At 35.2% G+C, this 25,320-nt stretch overlaps 2 protein-coding genes across 2 annotated transcripts in view; both read right to left on the bottom strand.

Annotated features, from left to right (window-relative positions):
• The window catches only part of LOC131843124 (talin-1-like), a 129,636-nt gene that overhangs the window by 88,956 nt on the left and 15,360 nt on the right, over window positions 1–25,320 (bottom strand). The window contains exons 6-16 of the mRNA XM_059191727.1: window positions 13,713–13,794; window positions 11,570–11,738; window positions 10,320–10,495; window positions 9,316–9,471; window positions 7,764–7,855; window positions 4,239–4,324; window positions 3,227–3,326; window positions 2,995–3,072; window positions 1,768–1,889; window positions 1,139–1,243; window positions 433–555 (exon numbers count right to left, since the gene is read on the bottom strand). Coding sequence (XP_059047710.1) covers window positions 433–555; window positions 1,139–1,243; window positions 1,768–1,889; window positions 2,995–3,072; window positions 3,227–3,326; window positions 4,239–4,324; window positions 7,764–7,855; window positions 9,316–9,471; window positions 10,320–10,495; window positions 11,570–11,738; window positions 13,713–13,794 — 1,289 coding nt within the window. The remainder of the gene's footprint in view (window positions 1–432; window positions 556–1,138; window positions 1,244–1,767; window positions 1,890–2,994; window positions 3,073–3,226; window positions 3,327–4,238; window positions 4,325–7,763; window positions 7,856–9,315; window positions 9,472–10,319; window positions 10,496–11,569; window positions 11,739–13,712; window positions 13,795–25,320) is intronic.
• Window positions 14,441–16,377, bottom strand: LOC131843150 (uncharacterized). The gene is made up of 2 exons (XM_059191759.1): window positions 16,177–16,377; window positions 14,441–15,015 (listed from the first exon to the last, which is right to left on the bottom strand). Exons 1-2 carry the CDS (start codon window positions 16,328–16,330, stop codon window positions 14,483–14,485), a joined length of 687 nt encoding a protein of 228 aa, XP_059047742.1. The 5' UTR covers window positions 16,331–16,377; the 3' UTR covers window positions 14,441–14,482.

Genomic DNA, 25,320 nt, shown 5'->3' with positions numbered 1-25,320 from the left:
CACCTTCACCGCTCGTGTTTCTCTCCCTGCCCAGACAGATCTGGTAGAAGCCTGCTAGTACTGCTTTAGATACCAGTTTTAGTATAGAACTTACTGCAGTTCTAGATAGGCTAGCAGATTATAAAATGTATAAAGAATTCGCTGGTACACCTATCACTCCCATTTCGACCGCGTCTAAATTATTAGACATTTTTGTTTCGTAATATTTATTTGTTTTTATTTTATGGTCTTTAGGTACATTTGTTTCCCACAGTACAGTAAGCTCTAACAACAAGTTTAGTCGTTTTCGAATATGTGAATATTCGTGTGGATGGTGTAACACCTACGTCCTCTGGGATTACATAGGTACAGAATCTTATTAAAATATGTAGATTTATCGGAAAATAGTAGATGAAGTCGCGAGTGAAAATAAACACAGACAAAAAGTATTACCTCGTTAAGTATTTCTTGGGCTTTGTCCACCGCTTGTCCGGCTCTGGAAGCGATGGCCAGGAACGACGTGCGCCGCAGGTACGCGGCAGTCCTCTCGTCCGCTATGAAACTTGAGCGCGATTTCTGTACACATATTGACAGATAAGTATTTAACATGAACGTGGATGGAAAGGGAGAAGACGGTCCAAAAAATAGGATGGTTTGTGTGAAAGATGATATGTATAAAAAGAGAGTAAGCTAAGATCGTCATGATCGGACAGGGTTCGAAAGAATAACGTTCGTGGGAAGATTTCTTACTGACCATAAATAACGGGTTAAGGACAAGGCAATAGAATAGAATAGAATAGAAAATCATTATGAAAATAAACTTACATTGAAGCACTTTCGAATAGTCATCACATTTTTTTAGTCTACCGCTCATTCGGAATGCTGTCTCATCACAAGAAGTACGAGCAAGAAACTCATTCCTTGGACATTTTACAAGTCGAAACGTGTCTCATCACAAGAAGAACGAGCAAGAAACTTGCGTGACCATATTTTAGGGAGCCCAATGACCCGGCCCACCACGCCGCCACATGTCTGGACATTTCAGTGAGCATGACTACTCATTCCACTCGACCACGTCATAGCAACTTGAAATCACTATATAATAGATTATCTTATAGAAAACTTCATGACCATTAATACATATAAGACAAATTGTTACCTCGAGGAGTTTGCTACGCTTCTTAGTTTTAGGATCCATACTGGAGTACATCTCTGCCGATATATTTGCAATATTCTTAGCCGCATCTAGACCTTTAGCTGCATCCTGGACAGAAATATATATCCATCAATATTCTACTTCATCTGTATGTCCATCATGAAATCCAAAACTACTGAACTATTGTATCGTTCTGGGTGTTTGCAATCACAAATACGATAGTTATACACATCATCCTCATTACATAGTATAAAACAAAGGCGCTGTCGCTGTCCCTATGTATGCTTCAATCTTTAAAACTACGCAACGGATTTTGAAGCGGTTTTAACCTGATTTATAGAAAACGGTGGTTAAAATAAACAAATCTGCTACACTAATTTTGGTATTACTTTTGTTATCTGTTTAGTTTTTTTCTTTCATGTTACATTATTATCATCATTACATAGTATTAAACAAAGTCGCAGTCGCTGTCTGTCCGTCCCTATGTATGTTTAAATCTTTAAAACTACGCAACGGCAGCAGTGAAGCAGTTTATTTTAATAGATAGAGTGATTCAAGAGGAAGGTTTATATGTATAATACATGTACATCCGTACGAAGTCGGGGCGAATTAATATAATTCAGAAATCTCACAATTTTACTGGTTTCCATTGATGCTGACAACATATCCACTTGATTGCACAGTTCCTGCAGTTGATCTAGAAGCTTCTTCCTCTCATCTTCGTTTGATTGTTTATCAGCCATCTCTTTTACACCTATGTATATTAATATTTTTGTTACAGTCATGTCAAACAAGCTAACACCAGTAATGGCAAATGGCAACCAACTGGGGATTGTTAGTAATGTGGACTCATAACCCCATTGCTAGCAATGTACCATGTCAGGTTGACCTCCACGCGGTTCTCCCTGGAAACCATCGTTATAAATTTTTGGTGAATATGTCACGATGGTCTAACTGACCTGACCTCATTCTCATCTTATCAGCATCTTATCCACTGGTGCCCCGCCAGCGTAAACCGTTAGCGCAGGCGGGTGCACCATTCCATTATCATCCATAAAAAAAAAAACTAAACCTCCAAGTCGAATTCAGACAGGAATCGAGATTACGACAGCCTGAGTCCAGGTTCGACACCTAGCTTTAAAACGAAAGAATTTTCTAAAATAAAAGTAGCCTAAATTACTTCTTATTACATCAGCTACCTGCCAATAAAAGTCCCGTCAAAATCGGATTCAACCATTTCAGAGATTAGCCAGCACAAACAGACAGACAGACAAAAAATGTAAAAAATATTATTTTGGTGTATGTACCGTAATTATCTTCATATGCATGTAGTAAAAAACGGTTATTTCAATATTACAAACAGACACTCCAATTTTAAGATTATGTAATCTGTGATATCTCGTATCTTGGGTACACTAGTTCGATGTGCCGCGTTGGATTTCAATTATTGTTTTTGTGAGAATAAATTGATATTGATTTATTTAATTGAATGAAAGCAGTGATGTAATCAGTCATCATCATCATCATCATCATTTCAGCCCGGAAGACGTCCACTGCTGAACATAGACCTCCCCCAAAGATCTCCACGACGATCGGCCCTGCGCTGCTCGTATCCAATGCCTTCCAGCGATCTTGACCAGATCGTCAGTCCACTTTGTTAGAGGCCTTCCCACGCTGCGTCTCCCGGCCCGCGGTCGCCACTCGAAGACTCGAGGTAAATCATTACTTTCATCATATAACTTTATATTATAATACCTTCTTAAAAAAAATGGAATACATATAGAGTATAAAAAAATAGCCCAAAAGGATGTCGCCACAAAAGAAGCGGCAGATAAAACTATAAAATTAAAGAAAAGTACCTTCTTGAATGTCCGGCCATTCAGCATTAATGGTTTCCACTACTTTCTGAGACTCCAAAATGTGAGCATCATTTGGATCTAGAAAGCAAATAACAAGGATTAGGCATGCGACAATCAACGTAGAAACCGCTACGCACATAATCTCAGTTCAATCAGATAACATTGTCAGTGCTATGAATTTTAAGTTAGATATTTTCTACAAAAACATTATCATTTATAAGTTCATACTCACCAGCTAGGTAGCTGACGATCTTCACGGAGCCAGAGTTGAGGCGGTTCAGCTTCTTCACGAAGTCCATCGATGCGTTATTCCTCATTGGCACTTCTCCACTCTAATTCGATTTTTTAATACATATTAATTTTTTTATTTTGTGTAGGTTAGCTTTCAATTTCTTCACATTTAGTCATTACTGACGTGCCACTGCTGACTTTTTCATCCTTACTAATATTATAACCTAGCTACTCGCCCCGGCTTTGCACGGGTGTACATGTGAAGCGGTTTCTTTAATAGATGGAGTGATTCAAGAGGAAGGTTTTTTTTTTTTTATATTTAAATACATTTTTCCACAGACATATTCGTCCGTGCCTTTTTTAATTTACTTTAATATTATAATATTTATTTAATTTCCATTTTTGTACAACTCCAGCCGAGATGTTACAATTTGCCTAACAGTGACACCGAGGCAGACCTTATCCGTCTGGCCCAGAACCACCGCTGGCCGGCCGGGTGAGTTGACAACATGCAGTGTCACCCATCTTTATTTGGAAGATTAGATTTATCAATATGCATATACAATTATATAAATCTTACACTACTACTAATTTCACAGTTTTCATTACATTGTGCAATGTAAGAATTCATAATATAACAATACACATTATGAATTCTTACACTGCATATACAATTATATGAATTCTTATTTTAACACTATTTTCAAAGTTCACTATTTGTTATAGTCCAGGTTTTGTTTAATTATTGATTGTTTAATTTCACAGTTCACTTTTTGTCGTAATTCGGCAATTTTTTTTTTCCCCTTTTTCACTTCCCTTTCCCCTTTTTTCCTTTCTTCCTTTTTTCCCTTTTTTTTCTTTTTGTTTTTATACTTTTAGCGAGCATGTTCCGGCCTTTCCAGTCCAAAGCGCCCCGACGATGCATCAGAGGAAGGTTTATATATATAATACATGTACACCCGTGGGAAGCCGGGGCGAGTAGCTAGTATAAAATATACATGGAAATAACTTACAATGGATTGTTGTTTGGTGGAGCCAATACCGGTAACCATTGCTTGTTTGATGTTGACTAAATGAGTACCCTTCGAGATCATAGTACCTGTGAAATTATAAGCAGATATTTTATTTATTTATACATTTAAGAAAGAAAGAAAGAAAGAAAGGAAGAAAGAAAAAAAGAAAGAAAGAAAGAAAAATACATTATAAACAACAAACGAAAAAAAAAAGAGCAAATAAAATGTATATATAATTAAACTTAATTTACCATAATTAAAAATAAACATAAAATAATTAATAATTTTTTACATCCAAAAATGCACTGAAATGGTTCCACTCAGCTTTAATGTATGTCCTAGGTTTTCAGTGGCACCAAAACGAGGAATATATATATAAAAGGGGGAGAGAGAGGGCACTATTTGAAATATTAATGATAATAATTAAAACAAAATTACAACTAATAAATACAAACCAATTACATATAGTAGAAAGAATAAAATAGAATAACATAACATGAAATAAATATAAACATTAGGACAGCCTCGGTGGTCTAGTGGTTTAGCACACCGCTTTACTATCCGATGGTCGTGGGTTCGATTCCTCGCACGGTACAAACAGTTGTATTCATGAGTATGATTGTTTGTATCGGTCTGGGTGTTTTCTATGTATAATATGTATTTATTTACAAAAAAAAATGTATCCATGTATTTATATCAGTTGACTAGTACCCATAACACACGCTCTGTTTAGCTTGGGACTAGATGGCGCTGTGTCAATTGTCCTGAGACATTATTATTAAACATATATATACAACTACTTTGCCGTAAGATTTATAGGTTAAATAGTACATAGATAATTCTTGTATAGTTTTTTAAATGTGAATAATGATTTGGCGTTCCTAACTGGCGGTGGAAGATTGTTCCAGCATTTCGTAGCAGCGTACTGGAAGCTACCACGAAAAGCAGCTGTTCTGTATCGTGGACAAAGTAAAAAAGAATTTATTCTTATGTTACGCTTTGAAAAATTTTTTTTATCATACAGATATGAGGCCTTTTTACTGTGTATTACGCCAAAAAGCAATGAATAAAATGTAAATTGCGACGTGCTGTCATATTTAATAAGTTATTCTGTTCCAAAAAGGGAGTAATATGAGCACGACGAGCAATAGGAAAGCAAAATCGAGCACATGCGTTTTGGATACGTTGTATCATTTTCTTAGTTCGAGCTAAAAGGCACTCCCCAAACACATTATCAGCGTAATTAAACTTAGACAACACTAACGCTTCGCACAGTTTGATTCAAATATCAACAGATAAGAATTCACGCAGCCTGTACAGTACTTTTAGTCTGTAAAAACAATTACGCATCCAATATATCCAATATATATTTTTCGAATTGTAATCTCTCGTCCATAACAAGACCTAAATTGCGTGCATATGTCACTTGTTCTATATGATTTCCAGACAAAACAATTTGTAAATTCTGATATATATCTGGATACATGATTAATAATATATATATATATATGTATATATATATATATATTTTTAAATTTCAATTTCAATTTCTTAATGCACCGTCTACATGAATCTCTGTTTGCCCAATTGTTGACTGGGAGAAAATGCCTCAAGGTGTTAAGTCCGCAATGTGTACCTTTATTAATGTATTTATGCATTAAAGTTTTAATAAATAAATGTATATATATGTCGCAGAATCAACAAAGAGGCTCAATTGATTTCTACTAGAATAGCGCCATCTATGAATCGTTGTTGGAAACGTCAAGCGGTTTGCTTGGGTGAGGTCGGTACAGGGTAAAGCAGTTTTGACAGCAATTACGAAACGGCACTTTTGAATTGGGCGCGAGCGTGATAGGTTGTGCTGCACTCTGTACCGAACTTGCCGCGTTTCCCTGAATAATCCGTTGTCATCTGGCTGACTGTTAGTCATTTTATTATTTTGTTATTGGGAGTGAGTCAATAGACGATTATATTTTGTAATAAGACTATTATTTCTTGCCTACACCATGCCCAACATGGGTTCTGATGACGAGGTATCCCAAATAGAGGAACTACCCTCGTTATATATATATTTGTAACGTCTGTCTGTTTGTATAATATACACATATAGACGGCCAAAAATTGTAAAAAATGTGCAAAAAGCATGACGTCAGCTCAGTTAGCCCATTGTGATAAATTCACCAGGAATTTATCACGATGGTATCCAGGGGCAACCGCGAATGGGTCAACCTGACATGGTACACACCAGACCATGTTGCGGAGCGCGTTTATTCTTACAAACTACATCTTGACCGATCGGAATTGAGTGGCAAACGATGGAGAAATTTTGGTCTCGTCAACTCGTTTCAGAGGTGTATTATTGTTTTTTTTTATACTACTATGGTGGCATACAGGCATACGGCCTATCTGATGGTAAACGGTTACCGTAGCCTATGGACGCCTGAAACACCAGGGGTGTCACGTGCGTTGCCGACCCTTAAGAAACCTTAATATACCTTTCTTGAAGAACCCCATGCTGTAGCCGTGAGAAAACCTCGGAAGGAAGTTCATTCCACAACCTAAGTGTACGCGGGAGGAAGCTCCTCTGAAACCGAGCTGTTCGAGACCACTTAGGTTCCAGCGTGTGGGAATGAATTCCCTGTCGATGGCGAGCGGTGGTGGTAAAAGGTGGCCGTAGGCATCATGTCGAACAATTCATCAGAACACAGTTCGTTGTATAATCGGTAGAACACACAAAGCGAAGCGAAATCTCGCCTCACACTAAGTGGATCGATACTACAAATCGATTATTAGAACGAGTGCAAATTTAATCGCTAAGATCGCCCGCATCGTGTTTCACTCAATAAAGTAGTTAATAAATAGAAATAATCTTTATTCAAATGAACTTAATACAAGCACTTTTGAATAGTCATATTTTTTTATTCTACCACTCATTCGGAACGCAGACTCATCAAAGGAAGAATGAGCAGGAAACTTGTGTGTTGCTCTTTTAAATAAATGTTGTTTCAAGTAGATTTACATTAACAAGGATTAGGCATGCGACAGGAGAGGATTTAGAAAAGTAAATCTTAACTTACAGAAGATAAGTCTCTCGGATTAATTTGATATAGTACTAATGTTTCGCTTTATTGAAGAAATATAAAGTGCTAAAGTATTTTGATGTGGGTGTATATATATATATATATAGGTTAGTATATAGTATATATATAGGTTTTGAACTCACTACCTTAGAGGCTTAATTTATAGTAACAAATCACAAGGATATGACTCTCTCATATCATGTTCTGTATTCTTATAAATAGGAAGGTGTTTATCTGTTTTTTGACTAAACTGATTTTAATAAAACTTTGACTTGATGATAGGTTCATCATAACCTAAAATCAGGTGAATTTCTAATAAAAAAAAAATGTAATCACAAGACCAGGTTACATTTTATCTCAAAAAATAAGCTTCAAGAGGGTGAAATAAGTGATGAACAGACGAAGTCTAGTGTGCTATAATATATATATATACAAAACTAGGTACCTGATTCGTAAGGGAGAAGGATCGAAGACCCAACAAATGATTCTTCAACAACTTTTGTAGCATTGTAGCCGACGTGCTGTATGATGTTGCCTCTGGAAAATTCCATTTTGTATTAAATATAAATAAATAAATAATAATGTAATAATATTAATAATGTCTTAGGACAATTGACATCTAGTCCCAAGCTAAGCAGAGCTTGTGTTATGGGTACTAGACAACTGATATAAATACATGGATATATTTTTTTTTGTAAATAAATACATATTATACATAGAAAACACCCAGACCGATACAAACAATCATACTCATGAATACAAATGTTTGTACCGTGCGAGGAATTGAACCCACGACCATCGGATAGTAAAGCGGTGTGCTAAACCACTAGACCACCGAGGCTGTCAAAATACGTTATAGTACATAAATAAAAAATATAAATATACAGACGTACAGTTGAAATATAATTTATGGATGGTCAACCAGTAAGTGTATCTGAAGCTGCACTAGAAGAAATCGAGATGAGCAGGAAGAGAACCCCGAGCGGTGAAGGTGAGTGTTGACGTATATCGGCAATAGGACGCCTTATACCTACACCCTGGTCAAAAGTCCCGGGAGCTGCTGATAGATTCCCTCTCTGTTACACGATGGACCCGGCATCCGCGCGGGGAATATATGGAATGAGAAGAAGAAGAACTAAGAAGTTCCTCTCAAAAAATATGACGCGCAAGAATAGAATAGAATAGAAAATCATTATTCAAATAAACTTAATTTAAACACAATTTTTAATCTACCGCTTATTCGGAAAGCTGTCATCACAAGAAGAACAAGCAAGAAACCTGTGTGTTGCTCTTTTAAACAATCCTTGTAAGTTCACATTTTACAAGCCGAAACGTGTGAATACAAACTACCAACCAACACTAATTTATTTAGGTTCAAAACCCTCTCTACATGTGACAAAAATGACGTGTATTTATGACTACCCGTTGTCACATAATGTCACACTTTATCAAACTCCTTCCCACTCTCTCTACATGTGACACAATTGATGTGTATTTATCACCACACGTTCTTACATAATGTCACAGTTTATCAAACTGCTTCCCACCCTCTTTACATGTGACAAAATTGACGTGTACTTATGACTACCCGTTGTCACATAATGTCACACTTTATCAACCTCCTTCCCACCCTCTTTACATGTGACAAAATTGACGTATATTTATGACTACCCGTTGTCACATAATGTCACACTTTATCAAACTCCTTCCCTCTCTCTCTACATGTGACACAATTGATATGTATTTATCACCACACGTTCTTACATAATGTTACAGTTTATCAAACTCCTTCCCATCCTCTTTACATGTGACACAATTGACGTGTATTTAAGATTACACGTTGTCACATAATGTCACACTTCATCAACCTCCTTCCCACCCTTTCCACATGTGACACAATTTAATTCTATTTATGACTATCCGTTGCCACATGATGTCACAGTTTATCAACTTCCTTCACACTTTCTCTACATGTGACAAAATTGATGTATATTTACCTGGACACTTTGATGTTGTCCTCGCCAATGACCTCTCGTTCCGGCTGGCTGCTGTTGTAGACTGCGGCCAGTCGTTTTCCAATGATATCAATGTAGCCTTGCAAGATGTCCCGAATCCGAATAGCATCGTTAGTCTTCACGCAATATTCTTTTTCACTAAAATAATAGAAATGGTAGGAAGCATTAGAGTGGAGGACGCAAAGTCGTCTGCGTTGGTAAAGTGACGGGTTTGATGGTCTAGCGGCTTGCACATCGCCTTACTTCCGATAGACACGGGTTTGAGTCCTCGCACGTACTCGTTGTATTTATTTTGGTACTGTCTATTTATATTATGTACTAGCTGTACTCGCGACTTCGTCCGCGTGGAATATAACTTTATATTTCTAAAATAAAAGTAGCCTAAGTTACTCCTTATTACATCAGCTACTTGCCAATAAATGTCCTATCAAAATCGGTCCAGCTATTTCAGAGATTGGCCGGAACAAACAGACAGACAGACAGCCAAAAATTGTAAAAAATGTTATTTTGGTATATGTACCGTATTTATATTCATTTGTACAGAGTAAAAAACGGTTATTTCAATATAACAAACAGACACTCCAATTTTATTTATATGTATAAATGTATTTATATAAAAATGTGTATAACAGTATGTATTTGTATCAGTTTTTAGTAGCCATAAAACAAGCTCTGCTTAACTTGGTAACTAGATGGCGCTGTGTGAAATGTCAAGGATTGTTAAAGGTGTTACCTGTTTGAGCAGCCAAGCAGCTTGCTTTGTAAACTATGTTTCGGTTTTAAGGTGAGATATGGCAGAGATTATATCCCTAACATCCCTGGTTATGAGTACTAGATAATTGATATAAGTACATAGATTTTTATTTCGTATTATACATATATTATATTATGTGCCATGCGAGGAATCGAACCCGCGACCATCAGTCGTAAACCGGTGTGCTACACCGCTAGACCACCGAGGTCGTCAATTAACAAGATAAACAAACCTGTATTCCCCAAAGTTCAGTGAGAAGGTCTCCGATTTTCCGACCTGGTACGACTTGACGTGTGTGAGGGGCCACACCTGCAGGATCTCCTTGGTGACCTCGTCCAGCCGGAGTATCGCTTCCGCATTGATGCCCAGGAGACGAGGTATCAGTTTCTTTTTACCTTTGTGCTTCTCCTGTAAGAGATTGTATATAACTGTCGCATATGTACATTCTTTTAATAAACCAGGACAATTGACGCAATGCCATCTCTCAAGCTAAGCTGAACTTGATATGGGTACTAGACAACTGATATACATAAAACATTTTTTTTTATTTAAATACATTATTATAAGTTCATATAGAACGCACATTAAAACTGAGTGGAGCCATTTCAGTGCCTATATGGATGTAAAAAGTGATTATATTATGTTTATTTTTAATTATCTACATGGTAAATTAAGTTTAATTATATATACATTTTATTTAATCTTTTTTTTGTCGTTTGCTTGTTTTTTATATTGTAACATTGTTGAAAAGCACTGAATAATTATTTTTTTCTTTCTTCTTTCTTACTTCTTTCATTTTTATACCTAGAAAATACGCAGACCAATACAAACAATCATACTCATGAATACAAGTGTGTTGCTAAATGCGTGTAAAAAGTGATGCTTGCAGTGGCAGAGAGAGTGTTATAAACTAAAAAAAAACATGATTACAGATGTTTTCTTTTTCTAGTTTATAAATAAAAAAAAAGATATACCTACCATTTATAAATTAGAAAAAAAAAACATGTTACATCATTTTTTTTTTCTAGTTTATAAATAAAGAAAAAAGATATACCATTTATAAATTAGAAAAAAAAAACATAATTACACATGTTTTCTTTTTCTAGTTTATAAATAAAAAAAAAAGATACCATTTATAAATTAGAAAAAAAAAATTACACATGTTTTCTTTTAGATAAGATAAGGTAAGCATTTATAACTGTGTTACATCATATATGGAAACGAGTATAACACTTTGCAAGGTCGAGTTTTTAAATAAAGTTAAGTCGAGAGCTCCGCTCAACATGTGACCTGGTGGGTAAACAGCTCACCAGTAATAAATCTAGTAATATTAAGATGCCTAATATATAAACAAATAATTATTTTAAAAAATTTTTTTTCATTTAAAAGAAAAATATTTTGAAAAAATATATATAAAAAAAATGGTATATCATTTTCTTTTTACAATGAAATTTTTTTTAGCAGATTTATGCAGATACTAACTTTGACTAAGAAAAATGTGACCCCATAAGTAGGGAGATCTCGTGCAGTCTTGGTGTATAAATATTTGGCATCGATGGAACTGACTTCCTGGTGTTTCCTGTGCTCCTTAAATATCTTCTTCTCGATTCCCCACGAGCTCGCGTACTGCTCCGGGAGAAACTCCTTAAGACTGGCAACAAATTATGGAATACATATCATTATCATCATTACATAGTATAAAACAAAGTCGCTGTCGCTGTCTGTCCGTCCTTATATATCCTTAAATCTTTAAGACTACGCAACGGATTTTGAGGCGTTTTTTAATAGATAGAGTGATTCAAGAGGAAGGTTTATATGTGTAATACATGTACACCCGGGCGAAGCCGGGGCGAGTGCCTAGTACTATGTATAAAACAAAGTCGCTGTCGCTGTCCGTAACTATATATGCTTAAATATTTAATCCTACGCAACGGATTTTGAGGCGTTTTTTTTAATAAATAGAGTCATTCAAGATGAAGGTGTGTATAATACGTGTACACCCGGGCGAAGCCGGGGCGACTAGCTAGTACCTACTATATATAAAATAAAGTCGCTGTCGCTGTTTGTCTGTCCCTATGTATGCTTAAATCTTTAAACTTACGCAACGGATTTCGAAGCGTTTTTTTTAATAGATAGAGTCATTCAAGAGGAAGGTTTATATGTATAACACATGTACACCCGGGCGAAGCGATAGTATGTATATATACTACTACTAGTAATGAAAATAACTAGTTCCCATTACTAATATGGGACACAGTTACCTAGAAATAATAATTACATTTAATAATGTCTAGTAAGACAAATCCAATATTGTGTACTAAGCACTGCTGTGTCTAAACTGTGTCACCCCACCTTACATTTTCCTATTGTTATTTAGTATATAAGATCATTATTTCTATGTACATATTGCCAGTCTTAGAGATGTGTCAACTGGAGTTACTACCTCGAGTTAACTCGAGTTGCGCATAACTCGAGTTGAATTCTGCCAACTCGAGTTGGAAGAATTCAACTGGGAAATGAATGTATCAAGTGAAAGAGCGAGAGCATGATTCTGTCATCGAACTGACAATGACATGAAATTTTCTGATCATTTCACATCATCAATATTTCAATATTGATTTGAGGTTGTTATCATTTTTTTTGGCATATTCGTCTGATTATGTTATCAATAAAATGATTATAGAATAGAATAGAATAGAAAATCATTTATTCAAATAAACTTAATTTAAGCACTTTTGAATAGTCATAACAATTTGTTTTTTATCTACCACTCGTTCGGAAAGCTGTCTCATCACAAGAAGAACGAGCAAGAAACTTGTGTGTTGCTCTTTTAAATAATCCTTGTAAGTTTACATTTACAAGTCGAAACGTGTGAATACAAACTACCAACAAGCACTAATTTTTTGGGTCAAATATAATCATGCGATAAGATTAAATCAGTCGTAGTGATAAGAGCAGACCAGTCCCTACAAGCAGCACTCGTTCACGAGTATGACCAAAGATCAAATGTACCAAAGGGGGTAGGGATTATGCATTCCATAAGTCCTGCCGCGGCTTTAAAGTGCCATTTCTACTCGCCCCCTAAAGTTCAGTGAAGCTTTCAAGGCTAGCTGCGCCCAAAAACATTAGAATTGTTCGAAAAAATAAAACTTTTTATTCCAGGTAACTCGAGTCAACTCGAGTTATAATTTTAACTCGAGTTAACTCGAGTCTCGATTACGAGTTAGCACATCTCTAGCCAGTCTATTATTACCTCTAATATACATCGTCACTACCAACAACATGATATCATTCACCCGCAACAGTGGTGACCCCGACGCGATCTGGCCGACATGATCAAGACGATGGGAAAACGACGAGATCAAGAGATCTCTGTCTGACGGCATTCTGCGCACCACCAACGATTGCACATTTCCACCGGCTTCCCAGATCGGGTCTCACGGGTTCGGAGATTCAAGAGGCACAAAAATCGTTGGCACACCCCCACAACAACTAACAACCCCTACCCCCTTCGTTACATTTGATCTTTGGTGCATATCCTAAGGACAATATAAAATAACTCTCGATACTTCATATATTTCGGGTCGGATTAGTAAATTAATTACTCTTCACACTGAAAACTTACTTCTCTATTAACCCCGTTTTGTGTTTGTCTTCCTGATAGTCACCGAAGCATATCTGGCACTGGATACCAGCGAATTCCACCGCTGCAACAAAATAATAATAATAATCTCAGGACAATTCACACAGCGCCATCTAGACCCAAGTTAAGCTAACTAAAGCTTGTGTTATGGGTACTAGATAACTGATACAAATACATAGATATCTTTTATTTGTAAATACATACATATTATATGTAGAAACACCTAGACAGATACAAACAATCATACTTATGAATACAAATGTTTGTGCCGTGCGAGGAATCGAACCCGCGACCATCGGACGTAAAGCGGTGTGCTAGACCGCTAGACCACCGAGGTCGTCAAATGTATGTAATTGATGAAAGAAGGTCTGGAGGAAGGAATTGGAGTATCATATAGGAGTTTATATTCACCAAAATATTTTTTTTTACAATTTGTCTGTTTGTTCCGGCTAATCTCTGAAATGGCCGGACCGATTTTGACGAGACTTTTTTTGGCAGGTAGCTGATGTAATAAGGAGTAACTTAGGGCATTTGCATTTTAGAAAAATAAAGTGAAATTCCACGCGGACGAAGTCGCGGGAACAGCTATGTTAGTTTGTAAAACCTTTTTTTAATTCTTTAAAAACTATGACCTGTAAAAACTACTACTACTAAAAACAAACACTATGAAAATTTGATAAATAAAACAAATTGTGCGTACAAAAATATTTAATAAACCTCAATTATAGTAGCCTATACAAACTTCTATATTTTCATCTGTTAGTGTTACTGCTGCCTGCTGGCTGGTCCTCCTTACTAACAATTTGCTGCAACTCATAATCCTGCACCACTTGGAAGATCTTAGTCTTCGCTTGGTTCAGATAATACGGCGAGAACTTCCTAAGTGTTGTGCCTATTGTAATTAGGAACACATCTATAGGGTCTGCAGGGTTCAGTTCTGTGTATACCGTTTCATTAAACTCTTTACCAGGTTCCTCTTGATTTCTTCTGCGTACTGTAAGTTTTATTTCTTTCGTATCTGCTGCATCATAGACTTCGTTTTCATTTACAAAGACTGACGGCATCTCCACTTCTGTCAACTGTCCAGTTTCTTCATCAAGGAAGTCGGGGTATTCCTCATGGTCGTTGGAGCTGGTGTTTGGCTCCTTGAAGAAGGGGAGCATGAACGCAAGTTCTTCCTCGTATTTGTAATTGTATATTCGGTGGTTGGGGTTCCTGAGCCTCTCTTTCACCTTTCTGCGCATCATGTCTCTAATATTGATCCATCTTGATTTGCAGACCTGTCCTGAAATTGTAAATATTATTATTATAAGACTTACCTATGTCTAATCTTTGTTAATGTAAATATAATTAAAACTATATTAATTTAAAAGAGCAACACGCAAGTTTCTTGCTCATTCTTCTTGTGATGAATCTGCATTCCGAATGAGTGGTAGAATAAAAAAAATTGACTATTCAAAAGTGTTTATATTAAGTTTATTTGAATGAAGTTTATTTTTATTTCTATTTCTACTGTGGTAATAATAACTTTATAGCGTGTTGATATTTGTGTATGTTGCCCCGTTTCTTTTATTCTGGACTAGCTATTATATACCCTCGGAAGCCCCTTTTTGTATTAAAATATATATAAAAAAAAGTTGCCTAAGTTAATCCTTATAACATTAGCTATGTGCTAGTGAAAGTCCTGTCAAAATCGGTCCAGCCGTTTCGAGACTAGCAAGATCAGACGGACATACACAAAAATATGTTTTTAAACTAAGTACTGTATATACTTTCGAACGCATTTTGTGAAAACCTGATAGGTAATTTGATATTACAGACATACTGCAATTTTTTTAAAGATTACCCTATAAAAAATACCTATATATCGAGAATCATATGTCAAACTGTTACCCAGTTTGAAAGATTATTTATACCTCAGTCTCGGTCAGTCAGTCTTCGAACGGTCGCGGGTTCGATTCCTCGTTATAGGTATTTTTATAGAATATAGATTACCCTATAAAAATTACCTATATATCGAGAATCATCTGTGAAACTGTTACTCATTTTGACAGATTATTTATACCTCAGTCTCGGACGGTCAGTCTTCGAACGGTCGCGGATTCGATTCCTCGCTACCGGTATTTTTATAAGGTATAGATTACCCTATAAAAATACCTATACATCGAGAATCATATGTCAAACTGTTACTCATTTTGACAGATTATTTATACCTCAGTCTTGGTCAGGCAGTCTTCGAACGGGTTCGATTCCTCGCTACAGGTAAAAGGTCCCTATAAAAAATACCTATACATCGAGAATGATCTGTCAAACTGAGTAAATAAAACTATTTACATAGTACAATCAAATGCTAGGAATCGAACCCGCGACCGTCCGAAGACTGAGGTATAAATAATCGTATAAATGATAAGATAAGCGGCGGAATAGTAATCGTTACCAAACTCACCAGGTCTATTCAGAGCGTCCCCAATCTTATGCCAGACGACCTCTCTAGCGTCAAAATCCACGTACTTGATATGTCTCGAGTTGTACAGTATAGGATTCTCCTTTACCAAGTGTAGTAGCTTCAGGTCCAGTGCTTTGTTAAAAGGTAAAGGCATTGTCTCGTGCACAGCGCGGCCTCGTCCCGTCCACAGCGCGGCCTCGTCCCGCGTCGACTGCACGCGACGCCTCGTGCTCGGATCGGCAACGTCGCTGATTACACGAACGCGTCAAGTTGGACCGACTACCTATATCTTTTTATATTAACTACTTCGGCCGCGTGGAATTTAACTTTATTTTTCTAAAATAAAAGTAGCCTAAGTTATTCCTTGTATGTAATAAGTTACCTGCCAGAAAAGGTCCCGTTAAAATCGGATTTTCATTTCAGAGATTAGCCGAAACAAACAGATAGACAAAAATTGTAAAAAGTGTTTTTTGATGTATTTATATTCATATGCATGTAGTAAAAAACGGTTATTTCAATATTACAAACAGAGACTCCAATTTTATTTATATATATAGACTAACTGTACTCGCGACTTCGTCCGCGTGGAATTTAACTTTATTTTTCTAGATTAAAAGTAGCCTAAGTTACTCCTTATTACATCAGCCAATAAAAGTCCCGTCAAAATCGGTTCAGTCATTTCAGAGATTAGCTGCAACAAACAGACAGACGGACAAAAATTGTAAAAAATATTATTTCGGTATATGTACCGTATTTATATTCATATGCATATAGTAAAAAACGGTTATTTCAATATTACAAACAGACACTCTAATTTTATTTATATGTATAGATGATTGTAGACATACTAACCTATGTAAATATGAATATAACAAAACTCTAAAACGATGCATGGCCGTGTGGACTCGAGTAACATAGTGACGTAATAGTACGAGTGTACGTGTGGTGGGGCGAGCCGCGGCCGAGAAGGCGCGGGAACGACGCGACGTCCACTAAGGATGTTTAGAAAAAATATCGACATCGATGTTTGACGGACTCGGAATTTATTTTATTTATTTATTTATTTAAGCGACCAACAAGACATACACTATGAGGTTACAATTAATATCACTTGCAAATAGTTCTGGTATATAGTGTTGACTTAATTACTGGCTGCCACGGCATGCGTAAATGTTTACAGAAGTTTATATATGTATATATATTTATCTTTTTATTTTGTTTTACTATAAATATAATGTGTTATGTATTTTTCAAACACCTTTTTTATGTGAAATAATATACTTAATTGTGTTGCTCTGAAAAGAGATTATATTTATTACAAACAATTGTCTTAACAAGTATAACAGCGCATTACTAATAGTATCAATTTTAAATAACTCACCTGAAAAGAGAAACAACATTTAACGCTATTACTTCACAAAATTATCAACTCAAATTATAAACAATTATACACGTATTATTCAGCAAAAAAAACTGTGACAATGACGTACGTCATTCTGACGTTTAAATTTAATTCACCTACAAATGCGCGCCAAATTCAAATAATGAATGTCAATGACATTCATTTACATAAATATACATAATTTTTTATTTATTCAATTAACAAATATAAACTTACAGCTAATTGCCAACACGTTTGTCTTTTAAAACTATTAAACTTAACTATATAACAAAAATATTCATGGAATGGAATGGTGCACCCGCCTGCGCTAATGGTTTACGCTGGCGTGGCAGTGGAAGATGATAAGATGAGCATGAAGTCAGATCAGTTAGCGCATCATGACAAACTCACTAAGCATTTATAACGATGGTTTCCAGGGGGAACCGCGTTGTCAACCTGACACGGTACATTGCTAGCAATAAGATCATCACTCCACTCATTAAAAATAATAACAGTAAGGCCGAAAAAGAGATAGATGAACTGTGTGAAAGATGATATGATAAGAAAGAGAGTAAATAACGAGATGACTGCAAACAGAGAAGAATGGAAGAGAAAAACATATTACGACGACAAATAAATGGGATAAGGAAGAAGTAGGTGATGATGATATGGCATTTTTTGTGTAAACAATAACTTTAAATACAACAAATTGTTTATTCCCATTTGGCTAATTTCATAGTAATTTCGCAACAGCTCACTGAATATTTTTTTTAAACTCATCGAGTATCAAATCCTCTCCGATTTAGTAACATGTTGAGTTTTAAATTATCGTTTTCAGGTATGAAGTCAAATTCCAGTTCACGTTTTTTTATCGATATATTTGGACGATATTTATCGATCATCCGTACCGGCCGTCGACACGCGAGGCGACCAGACTACGTTCATACAATGACTACAGTGACATCGATTGCGAATACATGGAAACTACTACAGAAACTCACAGATTTATCGCAGTAATATAAGTACAATATCCACAAATAGCTCGCAGAAATAAACGAATTAAACAGAACCTATCTATAAATTCAATTCTATTCTATTCTATTTGAATTTGTAGATAGGTACTATTTTCTGACGACTTTACTTAGTCCGCGACCTAACTACTGCTGCCCTTGGTTTTTTATTTTATTTGGACATTTTTGTTACCTTCATGTTAGTTTTTTTAGATCTCTGTAGCCGGCTTTAAAAAAAAATCAGTTTTTTTTTACTAAAAAGATTTTTAGATCCCTCTATGCTTCGAAAAAAAGGTATAATTACGCTGCCTTGTAGATACGTTGTCACATTTTAGCCAGTTCTTCTTAGATAAACCCATAATTGTGACTTGTTTTTATTAGTAAAATATAATCCGTAGAAATAAATTCAATTATTTTAAATATAACAAGAAATACACAAAATTATTTTTAATAATAATTTATTTTTTGCATCATCATCACATTCTAGTCAACATAAGTAAATACATATGTATTATTTATTATAATTTATTAATATTGACTTCAGTACTTGAATACATATCACAAATCAATTTATTAGTTCAGTTAAATCTATTTTATTTAAAAGTAAATTCTATAAATGTACTTACTCATATAAAAAAAACACTTCAGTGATTCTCAGATAAAAAAAACATACCAATGGCTATAAATTACATTTACATAAATAATATCTTAACATGACAAAAATGTGCGCGAACTTTTAAAAATAAGTTGGGATATGCTAGTCACATGAGAGCACTTGAAAGACGTAGGAGTCCTTGAAGCGGCCGGTCCTTAAGTCCCGAAGCCGGAAGGGCTAGGACAGTATCATCACTCATTGTATTATATCTCAGCCGATCCGTCTGAGGAAGCTATATTCAGACTAGCTAAATATGTTCATTTTAATTACCTACCCGCCCGGCTTGGATGTACTATACATATAAACATTATAAATCTTTTAAACTTTCGTGTTTAATATACATTATTTAAATTATTAACCGGGTCTTAACACGAATATTTTATTGCAAATAAAGGTAAATAAACCTCTCTCGACGTTCCAGTCAGCTCGTGACCACGGCTAGTGCAACCTAGTCGAAACGTCGAGAGAGGTTTATGGCAAATAAAGGTATTTACCTCTCTCGACGTTCCAGTCAGCTCGTGACCACGGCTAGTGCAACCTAGTCGAAACGTCGAGAGAGGTTTATGGCAAATAAAGGTATTTACCTCTCTCGACGTTCCAGTCAGCTCGTGACCACGGCTAGTGCAACCTAGTCGAAACGTCGAGAGAGGTTTATGGCAAATAAAGGTATTTACCTCTCTCGACGTTCCAGTCAGCTCGTGACCACGGCTAGTGCAACCTAGTCGAAACGTCGAGAGAGGTAAATAAATACCTTTATTTGCCATAAAATATTCGTGTTAAGACCCGGTTAATAATATAAATAATATTATAAATCTTCCTTATGAATCTCTAAACGTGAACTTACAAGGATTATTTAAAAGAGCAACACACAAGTTTCTTGCTTATTCTTCTTGTGATGAGCTTTCCGAATAAGCGGTAGATTTAAAAGAAAAATTGTTGACAATTCAAAAATGCTTAAATTAAGTTTATTTGAATAAATAATTTTCTATTCTATTCTATTCCTTTTGAAACAATGTCTATTATTAAAAACTGCAATTAAATCTGTAACGTAGTTTAAAAAGTCTATGCGAATTGACAGTGAAAGCGATGTAAAGATAGCTTAGGCTTACTTAAGGTAAAATCTTTTCGTTGATCTTAATATAGCTTGTAGAACTATTTTAACACATCATTAAAATATCTTAAACGCTCTTTTATAGTCTCATAGGAGTAAAAATTCCAATTTGTATCTATATTATATGACGACGTATGTATATTATTAGTATGACGACCTCGGTGGTCTAGTGGTTTAGCACACCGCATTACGTCCGATGGTCGCGGGTTCGATCCTCGCACGGAACAAACGTGTGTATTCATGAGTATGATTGTTTGTGTCGGTCTGGGTGTTTTCTATGTATAATATGTAGGTATTTACGAATTTATATTTATATCAGTTGTCTAGTACCCATAACACAAGCTTAAGCTAGCTTAACTTGGGTCTAGATGGCGCTGTGTGAATTATCTTGAGATTATTATTATCCTAATTGCGAAAGATACAGTGTTTCTGTTGTACACACTTTAACCTCATTTGATTTCTGAACAATTTGCTGCAAATCGTGCTCTTGTACAACGGAAAATATTTTAGTTTTAGCCAAGTTCAGGTGGTACGGCGAAAACGTCTTCAATGTTGCTCCGATACTGAGCAGAAAGGCGTCTACCGGGTCCGCGGGATCGAAATCAGCTGGCGTTACAGCCTCGCTAAAAGTAGAAGTGGTTGGCTTGTCTTCTTCGTCGTACGCCTTTTTCTTTCTTTTCCTTGAGTTTCTCTTTTTTTTAACATCATTGTCAGAATCGTCGCTCTCGTTTGAACAATTTATTTGTACATCACATTCCTCCATATTCCAATCCTTATCGCTCTTATCGTCAGATTCGAACTCTGAATTTTGAATCAATATGTCTCTGTAGAATGGCCTCATAAACGACAGCTCACTCTCGTACTTGTAAAGCCTGGAGTGAGAACTGGGATTTTGTAAACTTTTCCTTATTATACGCCTGTTCACATCTCTTATGTTTATCCATCTGACCTTGCAATCGGCAGCTGAAAACAACCCAACAAATAAATAAACATATTTGTTAAAAAAATATATTTCAATGGTATAAATACAAACAGACAAACAGCCCTATGGTACAACTTTTAAAGTCTATACGTCCGTCCGCGTATCAGTTAGTACCTACTGTGGTAAAGAAACTGTGAGAAATTTAAAGTGTTTAGTAAGAATTAAACATTTGAACAAAAGTTATTATTAAGTTTTGCAAAAGACACTCAAAATGATTACTCATATAAATTGAGAAATAGTTATAAAATTACGACAATAAAAAATTTTGCAAGAATAATAATAATTTACCGCTATAGTTACACTAGCTGGCCCCGAAAACGTTGTGTTGCCATATACATTAAAATCGCTATTAAAAATAGGGGTTGATGCTAGAAGCGTGAAAATTTAGGATTGTATGTATTTATCATTCCTAAATAATAATAAAATGAAAACAAAATATTATGTCGAAAAATAAAACAAATATATTTAGGGGTGGATATCCCTTACCACTTAGGGGTATGAAAAATAGATAGTATCCGATTTTCAGACCTACTGAATACGCATATAAAATTTCATAAAAATCGATCAAGGCGTATGGTAACAAACATTGTGACACGGGAATTTTATATATAAGATATATATTTTATATGACCACAAAATCAAATATAATAGTCACAACAAAATGTCTTACAATATTCGACATGAATTTTAGTTTAGCAAGTCGTAAGACGATCCGTGAGTTTACAAACCGTGGTAGGATCTACGTCGTAAATTGTAAAGGAGCACAGTAAAATAACAAAACTCACCGGGTCGTTTCAGCTCGTCCCCTATCCTCTGCCACGCCACCTCTCTCGAGTTAAAGTCCATGTATTTTGCATTGTTGAAATCGTACAAAACCGGGTTATCTTTGACGAGTTGTATCAATTTAATGTCCAATCTCTCGTTGAACATGTTGGAGCTTCGGTCGTCGCTGTAGCGAGTTTCTGACTGAGCGTCGTGTTCGTGTCGGCGCGGTCGGTCCCGTCGGGTGGCGATCGATTCGGCAAAGCTCGGGTCGGGCCCAATATATACTCACTATAGGTATATCAATGGAAAACATTCCACACCGCATAGTTCGAGACACGGAACGAGTTTAGTTCGCAGCTATTTAGTTCTAGTTCGAGTAAAGATCAAATCTTTGAGTCACAGATTGTATTTAATAAGATGTTTATGTCATTTTACTTTTCAAATCTTAGAAGCAAAGAAGCTTATCTTTTAGGTTGTTGTTTAAATATCAATAAAAAATTAATATTACATTCAAAGTTTGTAAAAATATTACCCCTAAGGGGGAACGAGTTTAGTTCGCAGCTATTTAGTTCTAGTTCGAGTAAAGAGCAAATCTTTGAGTCACAGATTGTATTTAATAAGATGTTTATGTCATTTTACTTTTCAAGAAGCAAAGAAGCTTATCTTTTAGGTTGTTGTTTAAATATAAATAAAAAATTAATATTACATTCAAAGTTTGTAAAAATATTACCCCTAAGGGGGTAAAATAAAATAGAAGAGATGAAAGTTTATATGGAAACTAGCTTTTGCCCGCGGCTTCGCTAGCGTTAATTTATCCCCTTAGGGATGGAATTTATTAAAATCCTTTCTTTGGGGATGCCTACGTCATAGTAGCTTTATGCATGCAAAGTCACAGCCCGATCGGTTTAAAATTGACAAAGTTTCATACAAACTTTCATCCCGTATTTGCTCAACTTGAGGGTATAATTAATCAAAATCCTTTCTTAGCGGATGCCTACGTCATAACATCTACCTGCATGCCAAATTTCAGCCCGATCCGTCCAGTGGTTTGGGCTGTGCGTTAATAGATCACTATGTCAGTCACTTTTGAGTTATATATATTTAGAATCGTAATTTATATAGCTAGAACCGTAATACTTATAACTATAAAACAAAGTCGCTGTCGCTGTCTGTCCGTCCGTATGTATGCTTCAGTCTTTAAAACTACGCAACGGATTTTGAAGCGGTTTTTTTAATAGATAGAGTGATTCAAGAGGAAGGTTTATATGTATAATACATGTACACCCGGGCGAAGCCGGGGCCAGTAGCTAGTAATGATATAAATTGAAGCTGGAACGATGAAATATTTATTTATCTTTTATGGGTTAGATTACAAAACATTTTTTTTTCATTTGGTCTAGGATACTATTACCACAGTTTTGTTTTTTAAAACGTTTGCAAAACTATGAAGAATTCCATCGATACCAATCACGCCATCTATATGCAATTTTTAGCAATAATAATGGCTACTTTCCCACGACGTGCCACTGCTATTACAGACCAAGTCGCGGGCACAGCTATTATATATATATTTATATAAAAAAATCAACTTTATTTGTCGCAAACAAAAACTAATACAATTGCTCCCCATACAATAATAAAATTTAAAAATAATGAAGGAAACAAAACGGTCTATAACTCAGTGAGGGCAGTGAGTCCACCCTCTCTGCTATTCTATTATAACCTTTATTAGCAGACTAGCTGTTGCCTGCGACTTCGTCTGTATTTCCGTCGTTTTTCGTAAAATAAATAGCCTATGTCCTTCCTCACGGTTCAGTGGTTTTTTAAGAAGAAGAAGAAGAAAGAAGAAAAATATTTTATTCAGTGCAATGTAAAAAATACAATATAAACAACAAACGAAAAAAAAGAGCAAATAAAATGTACATATAATTAAACTTAATTTACCATAATTAAAAAATAAACATAAAATAAACATGTGTGTAACTTTTGATGTGTTTCCCTAACATTTCCCTTCACTGCTCTGCTCCTATTGATCGTAGCGTGATGAAAAGTATACTATAACCTGCCCGGGAGTATGAAGAATAATTGTACCAAGTTTTGTTAAAATCCGTTGAGTAGTTTTTGTTTCTATAACGAACATACACACAGACAAACAGACAATTTTTTTACTGATTGTAATTTTGGCATCAGTATCGATCACTAATCACCCCCTAACAGGGGGTGATTAGTGATCACCCCCTGTTAGGGGGTTGTTATTTTGGAAATATATTTCATGTACAGAATTGACCTCTCCACAGATTTATTATAAGTATAGATTACTTAATACAATAAGGGATCGACTACGACGATAGCAAGTTGAGTTCTAAATTACTATTAACAAAGAAAACATGCTTGTAGGGACTGGTCTGCTCTAATCACTATGACTGATTTCCTCTTATTAATTGTTTAACCAGTTGTTGTGTATTCAATATTTTTTCTATTTGATTATTTAATTGAATTAACGCTAATCGGTAACTTGTATTCACACACTTAAATTTAAATTGTAAAGTAAGAATAAAATTATTTAAAAGAGCAACACGCAAGTTTCTTGCTTATTCTTCTTGTGATGAATCTGCATTCCGAATAAGCGGTAGAATAAAGAAACTTGACTATTCAAAAGTGCTTATATTAAGTTTATTTGAATAAAGATTATTTCTATTTCTATTTCAACAGCTAAATAATATACTATACTACCCTACATTACATCAGCTAAGTAATATTGTGATGAGACAGCTTTCTGTGAATGAGCGATGGATTAAAAAATATGTGATGACTATTCAAAAGTGCTTCGATGTAAGTTTATTTGAAGACATCATTTTCTATTCTATTCTATAAAAATTGACAAAAAGAAACTCAAATATATATATATAATATATAGTGATAGTATAATGATTTAAAATATACTATTTATAAAACCAATTTCGAAATTAAACTTAAAAAATATTTATTAAAAAAATGCTTTCACTCCGTTGACGAATTTTTTGATGAATGACCGTTACTGTAGTTCAATTCGGAAATTAATATTGGTTTTATTGGTATTGGTATTATAATTTGGCATTGTTATTTTAGATTTAGATTTGTACTTTGAAATTCGAAATAATAATTATAGTTATGAATTAAAACATAATAAATAAACATATCTAAATATTATTGCCCGCTCCAGAGGCACTGGATATCGTTGCATTGTGGACCCAGTGCTTC

Source organism: Achroia grisella, unplaced genomic scaffold, assembly GCF_030625045.1.
Source record: "Achroia grisella isolate CSIRO2021 unplaced genomic scaffold, CSIRO_AGI_Agris_v1 utg2786, whole genome shotgun sequence".
NCBI classification, from domain to species: Eukaryota; Metazoa; Arthropoda; class Insecta; order Lepidoptera; family Pyralidae; genus Achroia; species Achroia grisella.
The sequence above is the reverse complement of the archived record's forward strand: the minus strand, read 5'-3'. Positions and strand labels throughout refer to the sequence as shown.

Coding starts and splice junctions, on each gene's coding strand:
- LOC131843150 (XM_059191759.1), bottom strand. CDS start 16,330: ATGCCTTTACCTTTTAACAAAGCACTGGACCTGAAGCTACTACACTTG. Junction 15,016..16,176: donor GGACGCTCTGAATAGACCTG/GTGAGTTTGGTA, acceptor TTACAATTTCAG/GACAGGTCTGCAAATCAAGA.